The 22,728-nt window shown below is 39.9% G+C and overlaps 1 protein-coding gene across 7 annotated transcripts in view; it reads right to left on the bottom strand.

Annotated features, from left to right (window-relative positions):
- Positions 1-4,264: 4,264 nt before the first annotated feature.
- Positions 4,265-22,728, bottom strand: part of numbl.L (numb homolog-like L homeolog) — a 61,641-nt gene continuing 43,177 nt past the window's right edge. For 5 of the 7 annotated variants that reach the window (XM_018231063.2, XM_018231068.2, XM_018231064.2 and 2 more), the window contains 8 exons: positions 15,826-15,858; positions 14,486-14,560; positions 11,571-11,711; positions 10,189-10,393; positions 9,074-9,373; positions 7,981-8,121; positions 6,952-7,122; positions 4,265-6,134 (listed from right to left, as the gene is read on the bottom strand). In XM_018231063.2, coding sequence (XP_018086552.1) covers positions 5,446-6,134; positions 6,952-7,122; positions 7,981-8,121; positions 9,074-9,373; positions 10,189-10,393; positions 11,571-11,711; positions 14,486-14,560; positions 15,826-15,858 — 1,755 coding nt within the window. In that variant the 3' untranslated portion in view covers positions 4,265-5,445. The remainder of the gene's footprint in view (positions 6,135-6,951; positions 7,123-7,980; positions 8,122-9,073; positions 9,374-10,188; positions 10,394-11,570; positions 11,712-14,485; positions 14,561-15,825; positions 15,859-22,728) is intronic. The other 2 variants (XM_018231071.2, XM_018231070.2) reach the window with 2 other exon arrangements.

The raw sequence follows: 22,728 nt of genomic DNA, 5'->3' as shown, positions 1-22,728 counted from the left end.
CCCTGCAAGACATTCGGTTCAGTTGTAGGAAGTCTGAACACTAAACATATTCGCAACAGAGGGAGGGCAAATATAGGAAACAATCTGCAGCAAGAATAAGATGGATTTTCACTGCATTTACCAGGCATTTTAAATTCAGTTAATAATTGTACAGACATTATCAAAATCCATTCACACAGCTCTTAACTTTTTTTCACTGCAGTTGGGTGGCATGGGTACTAAAGGGTTACAGCATTAAAGTGAACATATAAACGTTTGATCATCACTCTTTGTGACCCCTAAATGTAGTCTGAACATGAACCGTGTCTGCAGTGGGCATATGAAATAAAGTATCACGTCTACAGCAGTCACATAAGCTGGAATTACCCAACGTGGTTCTTTAAAGGGGTACCATGATCATACAATGTACGTTTAAAAGAATCTATTCGTTTACGTGCTATTTGTTTGGGTGCTCTCTGCAATATATAGGATACAGCATTTATAGAAGTACTACTTGCTTATGTAATCTTTGTCACATTTCTATTTAAATCTGATAAATGGGATTGGTATGGTTTAGACCAGGGGTCCCCAACCTTTTTAATCGTGAGCCCCATTTAAATGTAAAAAGTGTTGGAGAGCAACACAGGCATGAAAAAGTCCATGAGGATGTCAAATAAGGGCTGTGATTGGCTGTTTGGTAGTCCCTATATGTACTGGCAGCCTACAAGAGGCTCTGCTTGGAAGTACACCTGGTTTTTATACAACTAAAACTTGCCTCCAAGCCTGGAATTGAAAAATAAGCACCTGCTTTGAGGCCACTCGGAGCAACATCCAAGGGATTGATGAGCAACATGTTGCTCGCGAGCTACTGGTTGGGGATCACTGCTTTAGACAAAAGAACTGTTAGGCCCTTACATACAACTATACTTGTCTATTTGTTTTCGTTTTTGCCAGCCAAATCTGAATCCTACTGAAAAAGGCTGAATCCCAAACCGAATCCTGGATTCGGTGCATCCCTAGCAAAAACATGTGCTTTACCTCTGTTGGCTGCAACAACTAATTTAGTTCACCGATTTCTGCACAATGGAGAAGCAACGAAATTATACAATGTATGGGCACACTAATTAAAGGTGCTGGATTATATAATTAAGTCCATGATTTATGAAAACTAGATATTTTTTGCAGATATGGGTCAGTAGGTCATGGAAACTGTAAATCTCTGTGCATCATTTGTGCTCCTTCACACATGGATATGGACAATGTCTGAGCTGAATGTAGAACTGCAGTTCTGCTCCTGATGGAAATACAGCCCATCCAACTGGCATCATCAGCCGATATTCATTCCTGCATTTGTAACTATTCACTTTTGAATGTTTATTTAAAAAAAACTCAAAAAGCGCCAACATGCAAGATGGATGCTCAGAATAACAGTAGGTGTATTGCTGTGCCACCCAGGACCAAGGGGCAGATTTATCAAGGGTCGAAGTGAATTCAAGGGAATTTTCTAAGCAGAAAAATTCGAAATTCGAAGTAATTTTTTGGATACTTCAACCATTGAATAGGATACTACGACTTCGAATTTACTTCGACTTCGATTCAAAGTAAAAATTCATTCGATAATCAAAGTACTGTCTCTTTAAAAAACATTGACTTCAATACTTCGCCAACTTAAACCTGCCGAATTGCTGTTTAGCCTATGGGGGACCTCCTGTGTGTTTTTTTAAGTCAAAGGACTTTTTGGGGAAATCGTATGATAAAATCGTTTGATTCGAAGTACGATCGTACTACGATCATACGATGTATAAAATCCTCTGACTTCAGATTCGAATGTCAGAGGATTCTATTCGATGGTCGAATTTAGAAGTTCTTTCTACTTCGAAATTCGACCCATGATAAATCTGCCCCCTAGTGTCAATAACATTATTATAGAGTTGTTCGATTGGGCTGCGTGCCATGTACTCCGTATAATGCAGTGTTTCTATATGGAGCATGGATGAGCTCTCACAAAACAAAAGCACAGCATGCCTGGGTGCAGGTAAAGTGTGTACAAAACAATAAAAAAGGACCACACTCAACAGGCTCACTTATGTAAAAAAACAAAAAACTATTTTAATAAAAAAAATTACAATAATGTTTTCCTAATTGAGCCTGATGAGTGCTGTATTTCATTGGACAGGTTATTGGCTGGAGTTGCTGGGAGTTGTAGTTTACAACACAGGGCAAATGCTTTGGCACAGTCGTTTTGAATAATTTGTACGTGTTTCTGTAACTACTTTGTAAACAGAGAAACTGGGGGTGGGGGGGATAATGAATGGAACTGGATCTGATATTTGTACATTTTGTTTTGTTCACAAAATGTCAATGATGGATCTTGCTTTATAATTCATTTAGCCATTTAATTCTAGATTAGTAGGGAACGGTTGGGTTTTGGGAAGCACTGTCTGCCTTATTGTGACTATGTTTAAAAAAAATACCTGTTGCCTACTGTCACTAAATTTCATTCACCCCCACAGTAAATCACAAAATAAAAAGAGATGCAAACAATTTCTGACTCCAATGATGAATGGAACGTTAAATCTAATTCGCATGATATGACTACAAGCTACAGTATATGCTTCGCTTACAGCAGGGGACCAAACCTTTTTTACCTGTGAGCCACATTCAAATGTATAAAGAGTTGGGGAGCAACACAAACATAAAAAAAGACCCTGGGGTGACAAATAAGGGCTGTGATTGGCTATTTTGGTAGCCCCTATGTGGAATCGCAGCCTACAGGAGACTCTGTTAGGCAATACCCCTGTTTTTTGTTGTTGTTTTTTTTTAAAAAGAAAAGTTATACCAGCCTCTCCTATTCATAATCCAGGTCTCTTGTTCAAATGAATGCATGGTTGCTAGGGGAATGTTGCCCTTAGCAACCAGATTGCTAAAATAGCAAACTGGATAGCTGTTGAATAAAAGATAAATAAAGAACCACAAATAAAAAAGAACGAAAACCAATTTCAAATTGTCTCAGAATATCCCTCTCTACAGACGGCACATGCACGAAAAATAATATTTTGGAGCACACCTTATACTACCAATCTCAGGGTCCTATGAAGGTTGTCATGTGGACATGCAATGAACATGGGACAACTACAAACTGATCTGCTTGTGGCGAGGGGGTGGAACGTTGGCGCATGCACATTTTGGGCAGCTTAGTCATATTGATTGAGTCATTACAACTAAAATAGCTGCTGCAACGGAGGTCTACTAACGAGAACTTCATGAGGGCACGGATGGAGATGAGTTTTATTTTGTTAGTGATCAGGTACAGGGGAGGGACCTCTATAACATACTGCAGAATGGATTTCCAGCTTTTCCTTGTCCTTGAGTGGAATAAAAATAATAGATGGCAACACTATAGATGTGGCCTTTAATATAGTTTAACTCTTGCCTACCCTTTCCTTGTCCTTTAAAGTAACCATGAAAAACGGGGTTCTGATTGCTACACAGATTGGGGAGTGATCGTAAGTGTAAAACTCAATTTGTGTGGCTTGGATAAAGGAAGCAATTGTGTTTTATTCCTCCTTTAGCTCCCGAGTGGATCCATCTTTTCAATTAATTAACCCACACAGCCATACACAGAATCTGCCCCAAGTTACATAGAAGAGTTTTGAAGCATTCGGTCATCCATAAGGCTCTTTTTACAAAAAAGGTATTCTGTTCATACAGTCATTTTCTTATTTATTTAAATTGCCTCTTAGCAAATAAAGACTTTTCTTAGGGCACATGGTCAGATTCGGGGAGATAAGTTGCCCGGTGACCAATCTCCTCTTTTTCGGGGCGACTAATTTCCCTGAACTGCCTTTCCGCAGGCTAGAATGTAAATCCTGGCGGGATGACACTCGGAGCGCTTCGTTTTCCAAAGTCGCCCAAAGTTTCCTTGTGAGGCAACTTCCGGGATCTTCTGTATCGATTTTCATTCTAGCCGGCAGAAAAGAAGTTCGGGGAGATTAATCGCCCCCAAAGAAGAGGAGATTTGTCGCCGGCGACTAATCTCCCCGAATCTGACCGTGTGTCTCTCCCCTTAGATGCAACAAACAAATACACTGGAATAGTATTGCAGCTTAATGGTCTAATAAACCATTAGGTTTACTCTACACACAGAAGAACATTAAAAGGTTTAGTAACTGGACAAGAAAAATATAAACCTGGGATATGGAAGCATGAAATTTGATACAGAAAAGTAAAAATAATTTTGAAAAAGGTAAAATTGGCCAAGAACAAGAAAACCACAAGAAGAGGGTTTTTTTTCCACCACCAACATTTATTTGTTAAAGAAGACTGTAAATCAGTACAAATATACACATAGATGCGAAACCAACATTTACACATAAAGAAGAGTGTGTGCTTAAGATGATTTGAGGTATACAAAAAAAAAAAAAACAACCTATGAATGAAAAGAATTTACAGAAACAGTGGAAGTCAATAATGAGAATAAAATAAAGTCTTCTGTGCATTAGATCATAGTGGTATTAAAAGTCTAAAATATATATTAATATATATAATCATATATATTAATATATAAATATATATAAGTATACATATATAAAAGGTCCAGCGGTATGCCAAAAAGAAACATTTATATAGAGAATATATATATATATATATCTTTCATGTGTAATATCCAATTACAGGAAAGAAACAAAATATTTCGCTATGGTTGTTACACCATGCAATACTGCGCGTCCATTTTCGGTAAAAGTAGAACAGAGACATTTCTCGTGGTTGTGATTGTTTAAAGCAATGTGCTACATACAAGGAAGGTGGCCTGAAGCGCATGAAAAATAAAACCACAGCCAGTCCAGTTCTTTAGGAATTAGCAGCTACATCTTATATACAATTAATGACAACGGAACTTTTCCAGCTTCGTTTAACCTTTGGCAAGATTACTTACAAACTTATGGATTAACCCACGCTATTTAAAATATTCGTAATGCATAAAAATAAAGATTTTGGCTTTAGCCCTTTGCTGCCAGAGCGGGCTGTAATGCAATACTCAACAGTGTGCTTCAGCCTCCTTTGGCGTAAAAGGCAGTTAAACATTCCCCCCCCCCCGCCCCCTTCAGTCTCCACACATATTTACACAGATCTTTTAATATGGAAGCTCAGGCACTGCAGTGGTTCTCTGCAGAGTGTCATGTCTCCAGTGGGTGGCCAGTTTTGCTTTTCGCCTTGCCATATCCTCTCTTCAGGTTCTTCTTTGATTTTCTGTGCCAACACAGGGTAAGATGAAATCTGTGGGAATGTTTTTTTTTTAATATTTCCTGTACACCTCCATTGCAGTTACTGTCCAATGGAATTGTCATGCCCCCCTCTTGGTCCTTTTCTGTGTAAGTCTAAGGAGACGGATTTGTGAGAAAAGACTCTTGGAATCCTTTGAACGCCACTACTCCCCAAAGAGACTGTGTTTTTGTTTGCTCGGCTCTATAATTCAATTTCAAAAGTCTTTTGAAGGTCACTAGAGAAAGGATTCGTGGGGGATGGGTTTGCACGTGCTCTAGATTTTCCTTCAAGAGATGCCCACTGAGCTTCAAATGGGTCTACAGGAGGAGGAGCTACTGGAGCTTGTTGGTTCTTGGCTCCCAATTCCCAGCCACTACTTCCAACCCCATTATAAGCAACAGAGCCATTTTGTTGTTGGGCAGGAGGCTTAAAGAATGGACTGCTGGATGCACTGGATGCTTCATAAGTTGGATAGGTCTGTTGTGTGGCTAAATTTGGAGATGGCTTATGCTGGTATACCTGTGGAGCTGCAACTCCAAAAACATTAGCTACCATTTGAGAAGGGGTGATGCCAACAACTGGAACACTGGAAGCTGGGTAGCTCATTCCATTGGCTACAGAGTACGGTGGCTGCACAGTCATGAAGGGAGGGTGCAGGCTTGGGACAACAGAGACAGGTATAGGCTGTGGGGCCGCATAAGCATTGGCCATGTAAGGTTGGTTAGGCTGTGGTGCAGCAAGGACAGGTTGTACTAGAGGCTGCGTTTGGACTGTGGGGACTGGAGACTGTCTTTGCAGGATTGTTTTGGATACCTCTTCAAGCCAGCGGTCTGCCTCAGAGGGTGTTCGCTTGTGGTTTGATTGGTGAATACCAGTTGAAGTCCCAGGACCTGAGAAAACATAGTTTAAAACAGTAAGTACTCACAGTATCACCTCATCCCTTTTATAGGTCATGTGTTGAAAGGAATTTAGCTTAGTCTCCTACATAGTACCAATGCCTACAGTAGGATTGTTTTCCTTTCCATTTCAATGTATGTTCCATAATTCTTCAAAAACACAAAATATGTTAAGAAAGAGACTGCAATAGGAAGTATAACAAAAAAAAGCCACACTACCCTATTCATCTACTTATCTTCCTTTGTGGAACTTAATAACATCTACAATCAGTCTGTCCATTAAAACTGCCAATGTGGCCTTACGGACTTCATAATAAAACATATCTGTAAGCCTTAACCTGCAGCTTCCACCTTCTGACAGCTACAGTAGTGGCTATAAAATGCTCCAGTGGCTTGCAAAGTCATTTTTGAGCTGATGTTACTTTGCTAGGATTCTTTTATTTAGTGATTAATGTCCAGAGATTCAGCCCAAACACTACCGTCTAAAGAATCTGATGGGCAAACCTAGAATTTCCATGGTGTTGCCAGAAATGCAATCAATCATAATTGGCCTCACTGATTAGCACCATCTGACACATCTTGTTTTGCCCAAGATAAAACAATTTATAAGTAGTTTTTTTAAATATACATAATGCCAACATCCTTACTGTTCTTGTAACTCCATCATAAGGTTAACTTCCTTTAGCAATGCTATTTATCTAAAGGGTATACAATATCATTGCCTGACTCATGTACTTAATTTAAATATTTCTTTAGTTTTGTATGTCGTATTTTATGCTGTGGAACAAAAACAAGCACACGGTTGTCTTACCACCTAAGGGGGCTACAGCATGCAGTGCTCCAGTGGTAGTGGTTGGTAAGTTAGAAGCTGCGGGAGCATTTGCCCAAGGGTTGGTCTCACGCACAGGTGCTGCTGCAGTGGTTACAGAGACTGGTGTTGGTGTAGGAGGAGGCAAAATGAATGCAGAGGCAGTGCCATTTACTAAAAATGAGCACAAAAGAACATGTTAGTTCTGCTGGGGCACACATAAAAACAGAGGCAGTTACAAACATGCTATAAGCTGAGCAGTGACTTCAAACAGGCCGACACAATGCATGTTTATCATACAAATACCCACACATGCACTGATTTGATCTTCATTTCAACAATATTGAAAGATAAAGTTGATATCATATAACAACAAAATGTAAATGGCACAGGGTATTTATCAATAGTGTAATGCAAAGAAGCATAAAGGAACATTTTGCATGTGGAAAAAGTCTTTGACTTAATGAGAAAGTCAAAATCCCTAAAAGAAACCCCTCATTGCACAGCTGAAAGAGTTCTGCGTGGAGGAAAGGAAAATAATAATCTCCCAGTTAATGTCAGAGACTGTAGAGAGTTGGGGTTGTTTCTGCCAAGGCAATAGCAGGTATTAGAGACAATGGTGCACCTATGACATCTGTTATAGATATTTTTAATAAATGAATGAAAAGTAAATGTCTCCTTTTTATTAGATTCCTTTATCTTTATATACTGTTTGAATGAAGATCAGGTATTGATAGGTGCAAATAGGTAAAAAAAAAAAAAGAAAAGAAAATATTTTTTACAGTTGAAGAAATTGTGAGTTTGTATTGGACAATAAATGTAATAAAGTTTTTTCCAGTGTGCTGAAGCAGTACAGCCCTCCGAGGGTGCCCACTGAGAAGCAGAGTTCATTTTTCAGTTCGGCCGTTCAATATCATTGGAATGAATAAGGTGACATAGAACTACAACAATAATGCTATTTGAATAAAATGCCACTACAAGGGGCTACAGTGAAGCGTTCATTAGAACTGTGAATCACGCTGGCTTACAAACCTTCAAAAGGTGGGGACTGTGGTGTGGTGGCTTTAGTCATGGGTGCAGATGTGAACGGATCCTCCGGTGGTATGCTGAACGTGTTTGTGATCTGGGAACACAGGGCACTTATGCTGTCGTTTTCTCCTTCCATCTCTACAACTAAAATATCACACAGCCAACATGAGCAATATTTCACCTTATAAGCAAAGCAAGCTTAGAGAGAGAATGGTCTAACAAACGGAACCACATAGGTAAAAGCAAGTGCATCACACCAATAGGTCAGCTTAAATAACAGGTAGGGGTACACACTTAAAATGACATCAATATCCCACATACATATTCAGGCCCAGATTTGTGGCGAGGCCACATAGGCCCAAGCTTAGGGCGGCACATTTTTGGGGGTGGCACGCCGCCCAGGCGCTCTATGGGGAGCACTGAGGACGCGCTGCTCCCCAGCCTGCGTGCGGTAGTGTGGGTGGGCGCTAGGACCGCGTGGCCTAGGGGCGCCCGCCCAGCACATCCGGCGCTGTAAATATTTACATTATATCCTACAACAAGGTGATGTGCTGCATCAGGGACTAAGGGCTTAACTACACAGGAGAATATACTGTATAGGATGGTGTCAGATAGACAGATTGTATCCTAGTCAAATGTGGTTTTGCATGGCTTAAAATATAATGGGACGGATACAAAAATCAGATGTGTAAACTACATGGAAGATTTGCCATCCGACGCAACATGCCTGTCAGAAGGGAACACTGCATGCTGCGGATTCATCACACAAGATGGTGTCTGACTTTTACTTTACTTGAAATACACTGCATTTTGGATGTAGATGCATGAACAAATTACAGCATCGTTATAAGATGTGCCCCTGCAGCTTTTCTGCACTTGATCCATTGGCCAAACTGCTCAAAATCCCTTGACTAATCACAATGACCACTTGTAAAAAAAATTGTTGAAATTGTGACCAAATTTAGGTGCCAATTAGGTCTTGTAATCCACACACTAGCCAGAGGATAAGCCCAAAAGTGGTTATACATGTATATGTTTTACACTAGCACATCATATATATACAATTATTGTTTAACGTACAGGTGAATGGTCTAACCTGGATTTGTGGCTTGAAAGTCAGATTTTCTTTGAACAGTTGATGGCAGCTCATTGATCCGTAACGAAAGTTGACGCTTGAATGGGGACATTTTTTGGCTGAGAGCAGGGAAACCCCGGAAGGAGCCCTGCCTGGCAAGCTGTTCCACGGTTGCATGCCTTCGAGGGATTGCATGCGGGTTGTTCAGATCCTGGACTGCAAACACCTCGGAGGTTGGAGAGGATGGCAGTACTGGAGTTGGAGCAGAAAATGCAATTGTAGAGGGTACTGCTGGTGCTGCTGGTACTTTCACTTCCATCTCTGCAAATCCAAGACAATGCAACATTTAATCAATCCTGGCAGCAAGAAAATCTTGTTAATGTGTTAACACAAAACAAACATTGCATTTATATCAATTCTAACATAAAGCTAAGATAATTGTGTAAAATTGTGTAATACACGTACTGGATAAATAGATTTTTCAGTGACAATTTTAAGACCGTCAAACACAAGGTTCCATTAAAAAAGCATTTAGCAGTGATCACAAAAGTACACCCTAGTGCACCCCTTTTCAACAGTTTGTGCTGAACTTTCCTATTGCTTTAATAAAGAGATATTTATGGCTTTTGTTATTTATTGCAATAAACAAGAAAATAAAACCCCTTTCATTTTCTAACTTCCTGTTTCTGCTTCTTATTGGAAAGCCCACAGCTTAGATGTAAAGGTATCTGGCAAGATTTGCAAGGTAACCAGGAGTGAATCTGGGAACGATTTGGTCACCCCATTCTGGGGCCTACTAAGACCTGCTGGACAAGGACCGCAGTGTACTGGCGTGTTCCTGGTCTGATGGGATTTGAAAACCTTTCTGATTAATATCTGGCCTGTTGGAGTGTGCCCTACACACAGGGAGATAGGCTGCAAACTCAAGTCTAATGGGGCTGAATGTTAATGTCCCTATGTGTCCATCATTGATAGAGTCTCACAGATAAGTCTGCTCTCTGGACAGCACATATAAATGGACTCTGCTTTGTTCAACTATAGTTTGTGACAGTTTTCTAATAACCATATAATCTGTCTGGCGTAACCCACTTCACTTTAGTCACATTGAAATCTCATTACACATAAACATATATTACCTTTCCTGGATTCCTGTATCTGCTTCATGACTTCCTCTCGCTCAGCTTGCTCTGTGGCTGTGGTCACCCTGAAAGAGCCTTCCCGGGTGAAAGTAGTTCTGCTGGCGTCAAATGTAGCCGTCACGCCACACTCCTTTTCCCGCTTCTGCTTCCTCTCCAGACAAGCGGCAAATGCACATCCAACAGCATGGCTGAGCCTCTCTCCCTGTAAAAGAGATACATACACTGAAACAAAGGTACAGGGCAGACCATTGATATCATAAGGTTTTATTCACTTATTCATGTCTGTGACATCACTATTTCCATTTGCAGCTTCTAGTCTAGATGTGGTCCCAGTGTGCAGACAGTGCTGGAAAATGTGCTCCAGCTAATGAGAAATGCAACCAGGGAATAAGCCTATTTCACTAGTGAGGGCAAAATGTTAGGCACCCCAGTGAAATAGATTGCTACCCTTTTATCTCATGTTGGTTCTCCTTTTCAGAGAAAACTGCACCTGCTTGTGGCAAAACTGCCGTGCCATTTTTTTACCTTGACGTTATCGTTGCTCAGGCTTTGGCGACTGATCATGTGTAATAGAGTATAACTTGCTGGGTTTACACTACTTCACAGGCACGAATAAGAATCTGTTCTAGGGATGCTGGGGACATAGGTAAATAAAACACCAGCGAAGTGATCAGGAGCACCAGCCTGGTGAAAAAATTTAGCAAAACTTAAAAACTTAGCAATTTATTTCATGGAGGGGGTTCCTAATAGTGAAATGTGCTTTCCTTATCCATGAAATCATGATGTCGGTGAACTGCTAATAAAAGGTGTAAAGTTTGCCATGGATCTAATCATTTATAACATTCACTGGTCACCTGTTCAAAAACAAAGATTATATTAGTTGCTCTGGGATACTGCATCTGTGCAAACTTTGTTAGTCTCGGATTGTCTGATCTATCTCTGGCATGGAGCTAGATACGGACAGGTGAGTATGTATTCATTCAACTGACTGAAGGAAAGTTACAGTGACTCCCCACTGACATGTGTCAGTGGAAACCATGGTTCAAGGTATAGTCAGTTATCCATTTCTCTGATGCCCAGACTGAATCATAGTCTACTGTGTTTAATAGGACTGCTAATGTGCAAGAGAAACGGGAATTTATATATATATATATATATATATATATATATATATATATATATATATATATATATATATATATGTATATATGTGTGTGTGTGTGTCCCATACTTGCAGTGAACTACTACAGAAATGGATTTAAGAGTAACAAATTTGGGTGGGGGGCATGATTATAATATAATGCTAGCCTTCATTTCACAAATTCTTTCTAAGGATTGTTAATCCACTGTTGAAGTGCAAACAGACAAAGTGTACTGACCGTATCTTTAACAGTCATGAAGCAGTGACAGATCCATCGCCTAGTTGTGCCATCACGACAGATATAAGAAAAGGCTCTGTCAAAATTTCTATCTGGAGCGCAGAAAGAGACTTTCTCAATAGTCTGGTCAACCAGAAGATCCTGAAATTTAAAACAAAACAAAACATTAGGGACTTTAGAAGATCAATGAAAAATTCACAAATATAAGTACAGAAAAACATTCACTGTGTTCTGCCAGAAGGTGGCACCTCACTGCTATAAGTTAACAAGCGGTCGTACAAATGGCGTTCATGTTATTGACACTGAAATCTTTATGACCATTTAGACACTTCAGACACTTGTCATATATGGGATCAGACACTCCATTTCAGCAACTGGAAGGTTCTACGGTGATCTGCCTTCTTCAGATCACCACCACACGAGTTTTATTAAGAATAAAATGAGGCTGGGGCATATGTTCAGATTGTACTTAAAGGTGTAGTTGATGTTCACAAAAACTTTATGCCTCCCAAATACTAAACCAAAAATAATGATCTAGCTTTTAAAAATGAATTATTTGGGTCACCCTGCCCCATGTTTCCCACTACCAATTCAGGAACCAAGACTATCCAAATTGTTAAAAGTGGGTACACTGTTGGTTTTTACTGTCCTTAAAAGGAGTAGTTCACCTTAGAACTATTACCATGATGTAGACAGTGATATTATGTGACAATCTGCAGTTGGTTTTCTTTTCTATTTTTGTATGCTTTATTCATTTGCATTTCTCCTCTCTTTATATGGTGGCTGGAGTCTGCAATGACTGGCAACCTACAATCATTTTGAGGCTATTTATATCATCATTTTTTTAACGATTTACCTTTCTCTAATATAAGTAATTCAAAAAACAGCTGGACTTGCTGAGTAATTAATGAAGACGTTTCACTACTCATCCGAGCAGTTTCTTCAGTTCAATTGACTGTTGTGGGAAGTTCTCGGCATAGAAACTCTTCCACTAATCCAATCACAATGGCACATTGTAACTCTTCAGAGAGGGGACATCTGAGAATCAACACCTCTGTGAATTTCAGATGTCACCTCTCTGAAGAGTTACAATGTGCCGTTGTGATTAGATTAGTGGAAGATTAGTCGATGATTGTTTTTGAATTACTTATATTAGATATACCATGACCTGGATGAATGAAAATCTTCATAGTCAGATTTACCTTTCTGTTCATAAACCCTCCTATTCCACCTCCAATTGTCCATTTTAACCACTGACTGGCTGCAAGGTTAAATGGGCCAAACCAAACATATAAAAATGATTGAAATTACAATGCCACAGAGAAAAAAACTAAAAGAGAAGGGAAAGATTAAATCACTGGTGGCTGCCAACTGTTAGGCAGAAGTACCCAGGCCAGAAGCAACAACCCGGAGTATCAGGTAAGTGATTAGAATCACTCAGGGGGTGTCTAACATTTGATACCCTTGTAGGTTTCACATTTCCTTCTCCTTTTAAAACTAATCAAAAATTTTCTTAGATTGTCATTATGTACACCATGTCAATATATATTTATAGGTGAACTACCCCTAGAAGTATTACTTATATGTTAGAGAAGCAATTATAATGTTATACATTAAAGGGATCCTGTCATCGGAAAACATGTTTCTTTCAAAATGCATCAGTTAATAGTGCTACTCCAGCAGAATTCTGCACTGAAATCCATTTCTCAAAAGAGCTAGACATTTTGTCAATTTCCCAGCTGCCCCTGGTCATGTGACTTGTGCCTGCACTTTAGGAGAGAAATGCTTTCTGGCAGACTGCTGTTTTTCCTGCTCAATGTAACTGAATGTGTCTCAGTGGGACATGGGTTTTTACTATTGTTTTGAGTGTTGTTCTTAGATCTACCAGGCAGCTGTTATCTTGTGTTAGGGAGCTGCTATCTGGTTACCTTCCCATTGTTCTTTTGCTTGGCTGCTGGGGGCAAAAGGGAGGGGGTTGATATCACTCCAATTGGTAGTACAGCAGTAAAGAGTGATTGAAGTTTATAAGAGCACAAGTCACATGACTTGGGCAGCTGGGGAATTGTCAATATGTCTAGCCCCATGTTGGATTTCAAAATTGAATATAAAAAAAATCTGAGAAATGGATTTCAGTGCAGAATTCTGCTGGATCAGCACTATTAACTGATTCATTTTGTATTTTTTTTCTCCCATGACAGTATCCCTTTAAGTGCACTCAAATATTAAGGGCAGGGAGTATGATTGGTAAGAGGGGACGCTGCTAACAAATGTTTTCAAGGTTAAAAAATGTCAAAACATGGTCATTTATAGCCACTGTCCAATAGTTTCATGGATTCCAAACTTTCGGTAATAGACATAAGGGGCAGAAAACTAACCTAGTTCTCTTTTAAAGGAAAACAATGCATTGTCTGTAATGTATAGGCTGAAAACAATACATTTACTGGTGGTGAATTCCTCCTTTAATCCTTTTGTTGCATGTATCTGCAAACATCACTGTTTTTGCATTTTCTCTATGTTAAAAAAAACCCCCATTACACACTATATCTAGTACAAAAAAGTGATTTTAGAAAGATTATAAAATTAGCTGCCAGCAGCTTCAGCAAGAAGTAGTTACCTATACATATATTTTTTCCCCTCCCATCTGGCTGGAAAACTGTTCTGGAGAGAACAGGGTCTTTGTCAGGTGTAGCCATTCTCAAGTCATTTTATAAAACCATTAGAGCCCAAGGAAATGACAAAAAAGTTAAATAATAAAATTGACACTATGAGACAGAGAGTGAACCATACATAAGACAAGGGCTAACTGCATGTAACGCAGAATTGTTAGAAACACTACTATTCATGCTTCTCAATAATTATAATAGCAGTTACAATGGGAGATAAGGGGGTGATTGCAATTGTTTTTATGTTCCAACCTTTGTCTTCTCATCCACAACACGGAGTCCATCAGCTGAAACCCACAGGACAGCCTTGATTGCTTTCTTGCCGCTCTTTAAAAAGAAAGAGAAAAAGATTTTCACGTTGATTGTTGGACTGCAGTTATGGACTGAAAAAAGTGAAAATACACACAGTACACCACACAATAAAAGTAGTCCCCACAAGCCCAGGATCCATGCTTCTCCAGACACCTAGCGGGAAGCTAGAATTATAGAAACAACGCAAGGAGGAAAAGAGAGAGCAGCGCCTTGAACGTTAAACACATCAAACATTTCTGCAATGGAAATAATTCTGTATTAAATTCATTACAAATATCTGCATAACTGTTAAGAATCCGACACACCTGAATAAGGAGTTACTTCACCAGTAAATTTGCGCTAAACATTTTTAGGCTGATGGTTCAAAAGAATCTTAAATCACAACCTGCCATATCCCACTGACTTCAGGGAAAACACTTAACACCAGAGCAGACAGTTTCTATAGTCTTCCCAGGGATTGGGGGGCAGGGGTATATAATCCACTAATTGGGATTGAGGCGAATCCCTGAATCCTTCGTAAAAGATTCAGCTGAATACCTAACCAAAGTTGTATATGCAAATAAGGGGCTGGAAAGAAAGTGGAGAAAAAATGTATTTCCCCGTTTTTTTGATGAAAATCACATGATATTCCTTCCCGCCCCTAATTTACATGTGCAAATTGGGATTTGGTTTGGCCTGGCACAAGGATTCAACCGAATCCAAATCCTGCTGAAAAAGAACTGAATCTTGGATTTGGTGCATCCCTAATATAAATAAAGGATGATCTGGAATGCATAAGGCTTACACCACACAGGGTTGATGTCGGCTTGTGGAAAAGCTCAGGCCAAGAATCATTAGCTTTCTTCTTTACCTGCACCTGAACCATTGCATCTGCCTGGGTGCTGGCACACTTAGGGGATTTTGGCTCCAAACCACAAACTCTAGTATTTTCGTACTGAAATCCACCACATGTGCCTGCACCGAGGCCAACGCAGTGGTTCCAGGTACAGGTTGCAACATAGGGGCTGGTTCTCTGCTTTTCCACAGGCTGAGATGTAGTGCCATTACATTTTCCACCAATGTCAGTGAAATACAGTGGAGCGTGTATATATTATTTAATTATGAGACTTAACTGTGAAAGTAGAAACAAAAAATATGCCACAATGGGCAAATCGTTCAGTAGAAATGATCCTGCAGCCAGGTAGGTAAGGATATGATGCAAGGAATGCCATACAGCGAGATAGCGCAGTAACAGTGAGTAACTCCTCATTACTTTAAGCACAGACGCGCGTTTAACTTACTTTTGCAAAGAAGCCTTTGAAGTACTTCCTTTCCTGGAGGAACAGGGGAAGGGACAAGTCGAGCACTATTATTGGCAGAAGCTGCAAGTCTCCCATTACTTTTTATTTAATCAACATGCATTGAACAGATTGGGGGGTATAGAGGATATTAGTTAATCCTGCAGTGAAGCCAACAGGGAGAAAAGCTTAACCATGCACAGTGGGGGTTACATGGGTATTCTGCAGAGGAGACAGTCGATAAAGGTGGAAGAAAATGGGGTGATATTAGAAAGCTCTCCCGCTTTACCCCATGCAAAGAACTCAGTAGTTGAGATTTTAAATGATTATTCCTTCCTTTTTTTGATTTCAAATATAAAGCAAGTCCATAGCTTATGTGGTGGAATCATGGCAAGGATCATCTACTGGAAAACCCAGCAGATTCCCTGCAGACATGCATTGCAAATGGTTAGACAGTAAAAGCGACAAAGTGGTATGTGGTTTAATCTCAAGGGTTTTTTTTTTAAATAAAGGAGCAGTTCACCTCTAAATGATCTTTTACCCTTATAAAGAATATCCAATTCCTAGTAACTTTCATTTCAACTTTTCTTCATTTTTATTATTTTAATTTTTCCTACTATGTCTCTTTTCAGCTTTCAAATGATATCACAAAGCTATTCTTATGGCTACTTTTTATTCTGTATCTTTCTAGTCAGGCCTTTTCCTATTCATAAGACTTATTCAAACCGCTGCTTGGTTGCTAGGGTAAATGAGACTCCGGCAACCACATTGCAGCTGAATAAAAAGCTAAAGAATTCAAAAACCACAAAAATACCGAGTGCAGATCTCAGCATATCACTGTCTATGTCATACTAAAACCAGCTAGCATGTCTGCAGAGAAACGCTACTGATGACACACATCCTTAAAGCGATCAACCACAACTTCTGCATATTACAGCAAAAAGGAAGAAATAAGATTTTCTATTTGATATTCAAAGGCTGGCTAGTTTTGTTATCTTGCACATGTCTGTAATAGCTAGATAGAAGTGGCTTTCCAGCTGAAGTGGAACTACAGCTCCCAGTATCCCTCGCTGTGCATCGGTGGGAAGTTGAAGAGCAGTAGCTGTAAGGCCACAGGTTGCACACAGTTGAATTAGTGAAACAAGGCAGCAGAAGGTCTGTGTCTATGAAAGTGGAAATATTGTAGACATGCCGTAGTGCGGGCAATGCTCAGTAACCACTTGCACTTTATGGTCATAACAGAAATGATCCAACCAGTCAAGAGTTCTGCATACTGCTTTCACGGTCTGCATGATTGAGGAATACAAACTGCTGGAAAGCCCAGACATGTTCCATTTGACTATATCTGTAGCATGCCAGGAGCGTGGCCTCCATTGTCACATGTTGTAGATGCCATTCAGGCAGTCGCCGACATGGGCCATAGGGAAATGTATTATCTTATATAAAAAGATGGCTTGCCAGAGCTGACAGTCCGTTTGGTTTTGCATTGGTTCATACCATAATGAGCAAAGGTGTGTGCATGGGTAATGATTATGAATAATGCCTGAATTTGCATTTCATTACGAGTGATCTGTCACTTAGAAAGCCAAGAACACATCGGTAATTAAAGGGATTCGGTCATTGGAAAACATGTTTTTTTCCAAACGCATTAGTTAATAGTGCTACTCCAGCAGAATTCTGAAATCCATTTCTCAAAAGAGCAAACAGATTTTTTAAATATTTAATTTTGAAATCTGACATGGGGCTAGACATTTTGTCAATTTCCCAGCTGCCCCATGTCATGTGACTTGTGCCTGCACTTTAGGAGAGAAATGCTTTCTGGCAGGCTGCTGTTTTTCCTTCTCAATGCAACTGAATGTGTCTCAGTGAGACATTGGTTTTTACTATTGAGTGTTGTTCTTCGATCTACCAGGCAGCTGTTATCTTGTGTTATGTATCCCATTGTTCTTTTGTTTGGCTGCTGGGGGGGAAAAGGGAGGGGGGTGATATCACTCCAACTTGCAGTACAGCAGTAAAGAGTGATTGAAGTTTATCAGAGCACAAGTCACATGACTTGGGGCAGCTGGGAAATTGACAATATGTCTATCCCCATGTCAGATTTCAAAATTGAATACAAAAAAATCTGTTTGTTCTTTTGAGAAATGGATTTCAGTGCAGAATTCTGCTGGAGCAGAACTATTAACGGATTCATTTTGAAAACATTTTTTTTCCCATGACAGTATCCCTTTAACAGCTCTGACAACCAGTAAGCCTGGCAGCAACAATGATCTTTCAATTGCTCCTGAAAAATCCAGGAAGCACAAGAGAAAGGAAACTGGGATGAAAAAAAACAAAAAAAAACTACTGTATCCATTTAAGGGCTTCTGAAAGGTGATTCAAACAATATTTATCATCACCACAAAAATAAAACACATTTGTAGGACTGGCAGATGTCCTCTGGCAAGCCATCTTTTTATATAAGATAATATATAAATACAAATGGCCCATGGCTGGAAGAAGACTCATGCCTCTGAGAAGAATCACAGTTTTAGCTTTAGAACCCGTCAAAAAATCCTCTGGTAGAAGGTAAAAATACCCGCCTGAGAGCATCAAGCAAGCATGGCATACATCACTAGGGGACTGTGCCTAATGAGACAAGACAAGCCTTCTGCTGCCAAGTTCAGTGACCCTGTACATCAACCTCATCCATAAAGGGCGCCTTGCAGCTAGCAGAAGCTAGAGACGGATCACCTTCATTTCAGGGTAACAGTTAATCATGGTTTTACTTTAGAAGCACTCCAGAAGTGTTAAAACAGAGAAGTGTTCATGCAAAGGTTGATTTTCTGAAAAATGTTTCTACATTGGTTAATTGTTAAAACTTTATGAACACATGTTAAACAAAGTTACAGTTCTTGTACACAACCTGCTAAAACAAGAAAACATATTAAACATGTCAAACATCTTGAGCCACAAACAGACTTAAATAAGCTAGCAGAGCACATCGGAAAGCAGACGGAAAATTGGGCCAATTCTTGCCTCAGAAAGGGGTATTACTTCCCTACAGAGATAAGTACAATTGATACTTTATTCTTTTGTGTACTATTCCTGGAAGGAATAGGGTATGAGATGCTTCACGGATTGTCCTAAGAGGGAGGAATGGGTTAATAAAATCACCAAAAAACACTTGTGGTATTAAATTGTTCGCTACAGAAGCAATTGGCACCTGCCTAAAATGATATTTTTGGAGAATAAGGCAGCAGGAATCGTACGTTACTGCATTGCAGAGATGGCCTGCACCAACCAGGAACAAGTCAGTGACAGGACAGATGGATCTGGGGGAGAGAAGCTGTTTTTACGCAAGAGAGAATAATGAGCAACGAGTTCTAATAAGTGACGAGTGGGTGTGTAAGAGCTAATGATAAATCCATCGTATCTGCTAGAAGTCTAATTAATTAGGAGATGCTGCTTTGTGATTCTTCTAATAACAATCACCCCTTCCCAATGTTATTTTACACGAGTACCCTTAACAGCTTGGTCTCTGGTGCCCTTACACTGTACCTTCAGGGCATGTGAATGGCCATTTATTTTTTTTAATTCATAAAAAAAAAAAGGAAACTTTTTATGCAGTAAAACAATGTGCCATATACAGAGCCTTTTCATAAAAAATATATTTTTCTAGCAGTATGTTCCATTGGATAAACTGTAATTTAATGGTGAAGACACATAACAGCTACTTGTCACAGCTACAAAATAGTGGTAATTGGCTTTGCCAAGACACTATTTGTGTTTTAGCAGAGGCAATTCTCAGTATTGTCTATGGTAGAGTATTTTTTAGGCATTTTGTAGCTACAACAAGTAGCTACTACTGGTAAATCCGGAGCAGCAGCTATTTTTTGTGGCTACAAAATACCCTGCCATAGACAATACAAGTGCCTCCAGTGTTGGACTGGCCCACCGGGATACCAGGAAAACTCCCGGTGGGCCCAGGTGTCAGAGGGCCCTCATGCTGCTAAACATTTGGCCTATTTCATGGACATTCCCTATTTCTATGAGAACAAAGCTAAACAGATGGAATAAAAGATTACCGTATGTAAAGAAAAGAGACTAGGAGAAGAAGAATAATAGTACTGAAAGTGGGCCCCTAGCCTAAGGTTTTTGGTGGGCCCCTGGTGTCCCAGTCCGACACTGAGTGCCTCTGCAAAAAAACATGTAGTACCCTGGCAAAGGCAATTATAACCATCTATTTTGTAACCGTGACAAGTATCTGCTACTAGTGGCTCTGTGTGTCTTCACCCTAAAAATACTTAACACCATCTTTGGTCATATGATGCACTGTGCTCACAGACAACCAAAGGCACACTTGCATGATAGCTTACATCAGCAAGTAAATGGGCAGTGGCCCCTTTTTCTCCGACAATTCTTCCTGTTACCTGCATTATTTCCTGTTCCTGTAATTATTTGATCTGAAGGTATACTTTTCCTGTAAGGTCAGGAACACAGAAGGGGTTAGCCCTAAATTATCACTTTTGTAACCCTTAGTTGGTCATTAATTGACCATTTAAAAGAGAACATTTTGTCAAACAGATGTGTACATTTTTTTTTACACATTGTAGACAATTGAGATTTATGGCTATAACAGTGTCCCTTTAAAAAATGCTGCTGTGCGACAGAGCAAATGGGGCAGTTAAGGCTGGTTAGAGTAGAAGTTCCCTGGCCCTGTGCTGATCAAACTGACCAAAAAAATGTTTTCCCCACATCTACATATGGTGACAGATTCCAGTTCAGTGATTAATCCATACATTTAGACTGTGCCTCTCAGGAGAATACCAACAGAAGAATTTGTTTTGATGGGAAAGTAGAGGGATGATAAGGCTGGAATATCTTGTTTCTAAAAGTACATTAAAGGAACAGTAATATATATTAAAAAAAATGAAAGTGCCTTGAGGTAATTAAAAATAATGTACTGTTGATATGCAGTGATAAAACTGGTGTGTTTACTTCACAAATACTACTATAGTTTATATCAGTGCTGTCCAACTGGTGGCCTGCGGGCCAGACTGCCTCTTGTGTGGTCCCCAAATGAAAGTCTGGCTGCTGTGACTGCTTACCTTCTGTAAGCTTTAAAAGGTATCAGTACTGAGATTAACTGGCCCCTGCATTGTTTACACCTCAAATTCAGACATTAAGATCCTGCATTGTTCACACCCATAAAGCCCTGTACTGTACACACCTCAGACTGAAAGTGCCCACATTGTTTACACCTCCGACAAACAGCTGGAGAGGCACCAGCATTGTGTCACTGTATGTAGCACAGTATGAACTGTTCATCTTAGAGTGGTCTTATAGATTTCCCCATCTACTACTAAATTCTGCCTGCCCTACGCTCCCTGTATGTGCCATACTCTGCCTGCCCTGTGCTCCCTGTATGTGTGCCATACTCTGCCTGCTCTATGCTCCCTGTGTGAACCATACTCTGCCTGTCCTATGCTCCTTGTGTGTCATACTCTGCCTGCCCTATGCTCCCTGTGTGTCATACTCTGCCTGTCCTACGCTCCTTGTGGGACTTGAGCCTGGTAGGGGTTGTTCTGGTGGTTTGTTAGCATTTGGAGATTGTTGGAGGTGTTTAATCATCTGCTGGGGGGCTGTGGTATCCACAGGGGAGGAGACATATGGATTTAAGGGTATGTTTTAATATGATTTACATTTTCACAATAGTGATGTATGATATCCCTGCAATGAGTACCAACCACCTGTTTTTTTTGGTGGGCTACCATTAATTTGGACATTGTCATAAAAGTTATTGTGATAATGTTGTTTAAAGCTGGTGTGGTTTAAAGGGAGTTGTCAACACTGGCGTCCATTATTAGCCCTTGACCATCCCTCAGTACCACAGACGTTGGACATCACTGGTTTATATAAACAGGCTGCTGTGTAGCCATTGGCGTATCAATTTAAGATGAAATAGGGCTAAATGACACAGGTTAAATAGCAGATAACACAGGTTAAATAGCAGGACTCGGATAACACAGACAGAAGACAGAACTCTGGGTGCCTAGTGAAGCACGGGAGGGAGGCATGTGAAGGGGGGTTAGGGGTTGTACTCAATGTTTTGTTCTCCTTTAAATAATTATTTTTCTTAAGAGTTTTCCAGCTAAACATTGTGGGAAAATGTCATCATCCAATCGATTAAAAAAACCCCATAATTTACACATAGAGCCTGAGGACGGTTTCATCGGGCAAGTTTGTACAAAGCTTTTTTAGAAGTGATAATGCAGTCACATGCAAGATGTCCCTGATTAGTGAAATGCCTTTTCTAAATAGTAATGGCAACAGTTCTTCTGCTTGTCATATTAATTAACACCATACACAAACATTACAAAATAGATGTTACAGCAACTTTGCTTCTGCATTTATACATATGTTTCAGACATGTTGGTTAGGGCTAAAAAACAAATCTTATTTTCTTACTAAGCCTTTACCATGCCAGTGAAAATGGAGCCTTGCAAAAGCATTCTGAACCGTTACCAATTCTCTCATTTTACTGAATAGAACACATCCTGAATTAATTGCATTGCTCTCAAATGTTTTATATTTAAAGCACTAACAGCAAAATTACTTTCCATGTGCTTTAGGTTATGGCAACCTCCGATAATCACCTTGCATATGGTGCAGAACGTGTGCTCACAAATAAAAGCCTAATGTTACCAATAGATTGAACGCAGTCCAAGTAAGAATCTTTGGCACTATTTGGAAATTGATGAGCACAAGCAGCATCTGACTACGCTGAACAATCTGGAGCAACTCTGCAGAAAGGGATGAGTGAAAATTAGTAACGTGTGGGCCGGCCTGAAACACACGGGTCGGGCAGGTTCAGGCTGGCTACCATAATAAGTCTTTGGCTCATGCTGCTGGCTTCCGATCCGTCAA

This window comes from Xenopus laevis, chromosome 8L (assembly GCF_017654675.1).
Source record: "Xenopus laevis strain J_2021 chromosome 8L, Xenopus_laevis_v10.1, whole genome shotgun sequence".
In the NCBI taxonomy this organism is placed as follows: domain Eukaryota; kingdom Metazoa; phylum Chordata; class Amphibia; order Anura; family Pipidae; genus Xenopus; species Xenopus laevis.
This window is presented reverse-complemented; position numbering and strand designations above follow the sequence as displayed.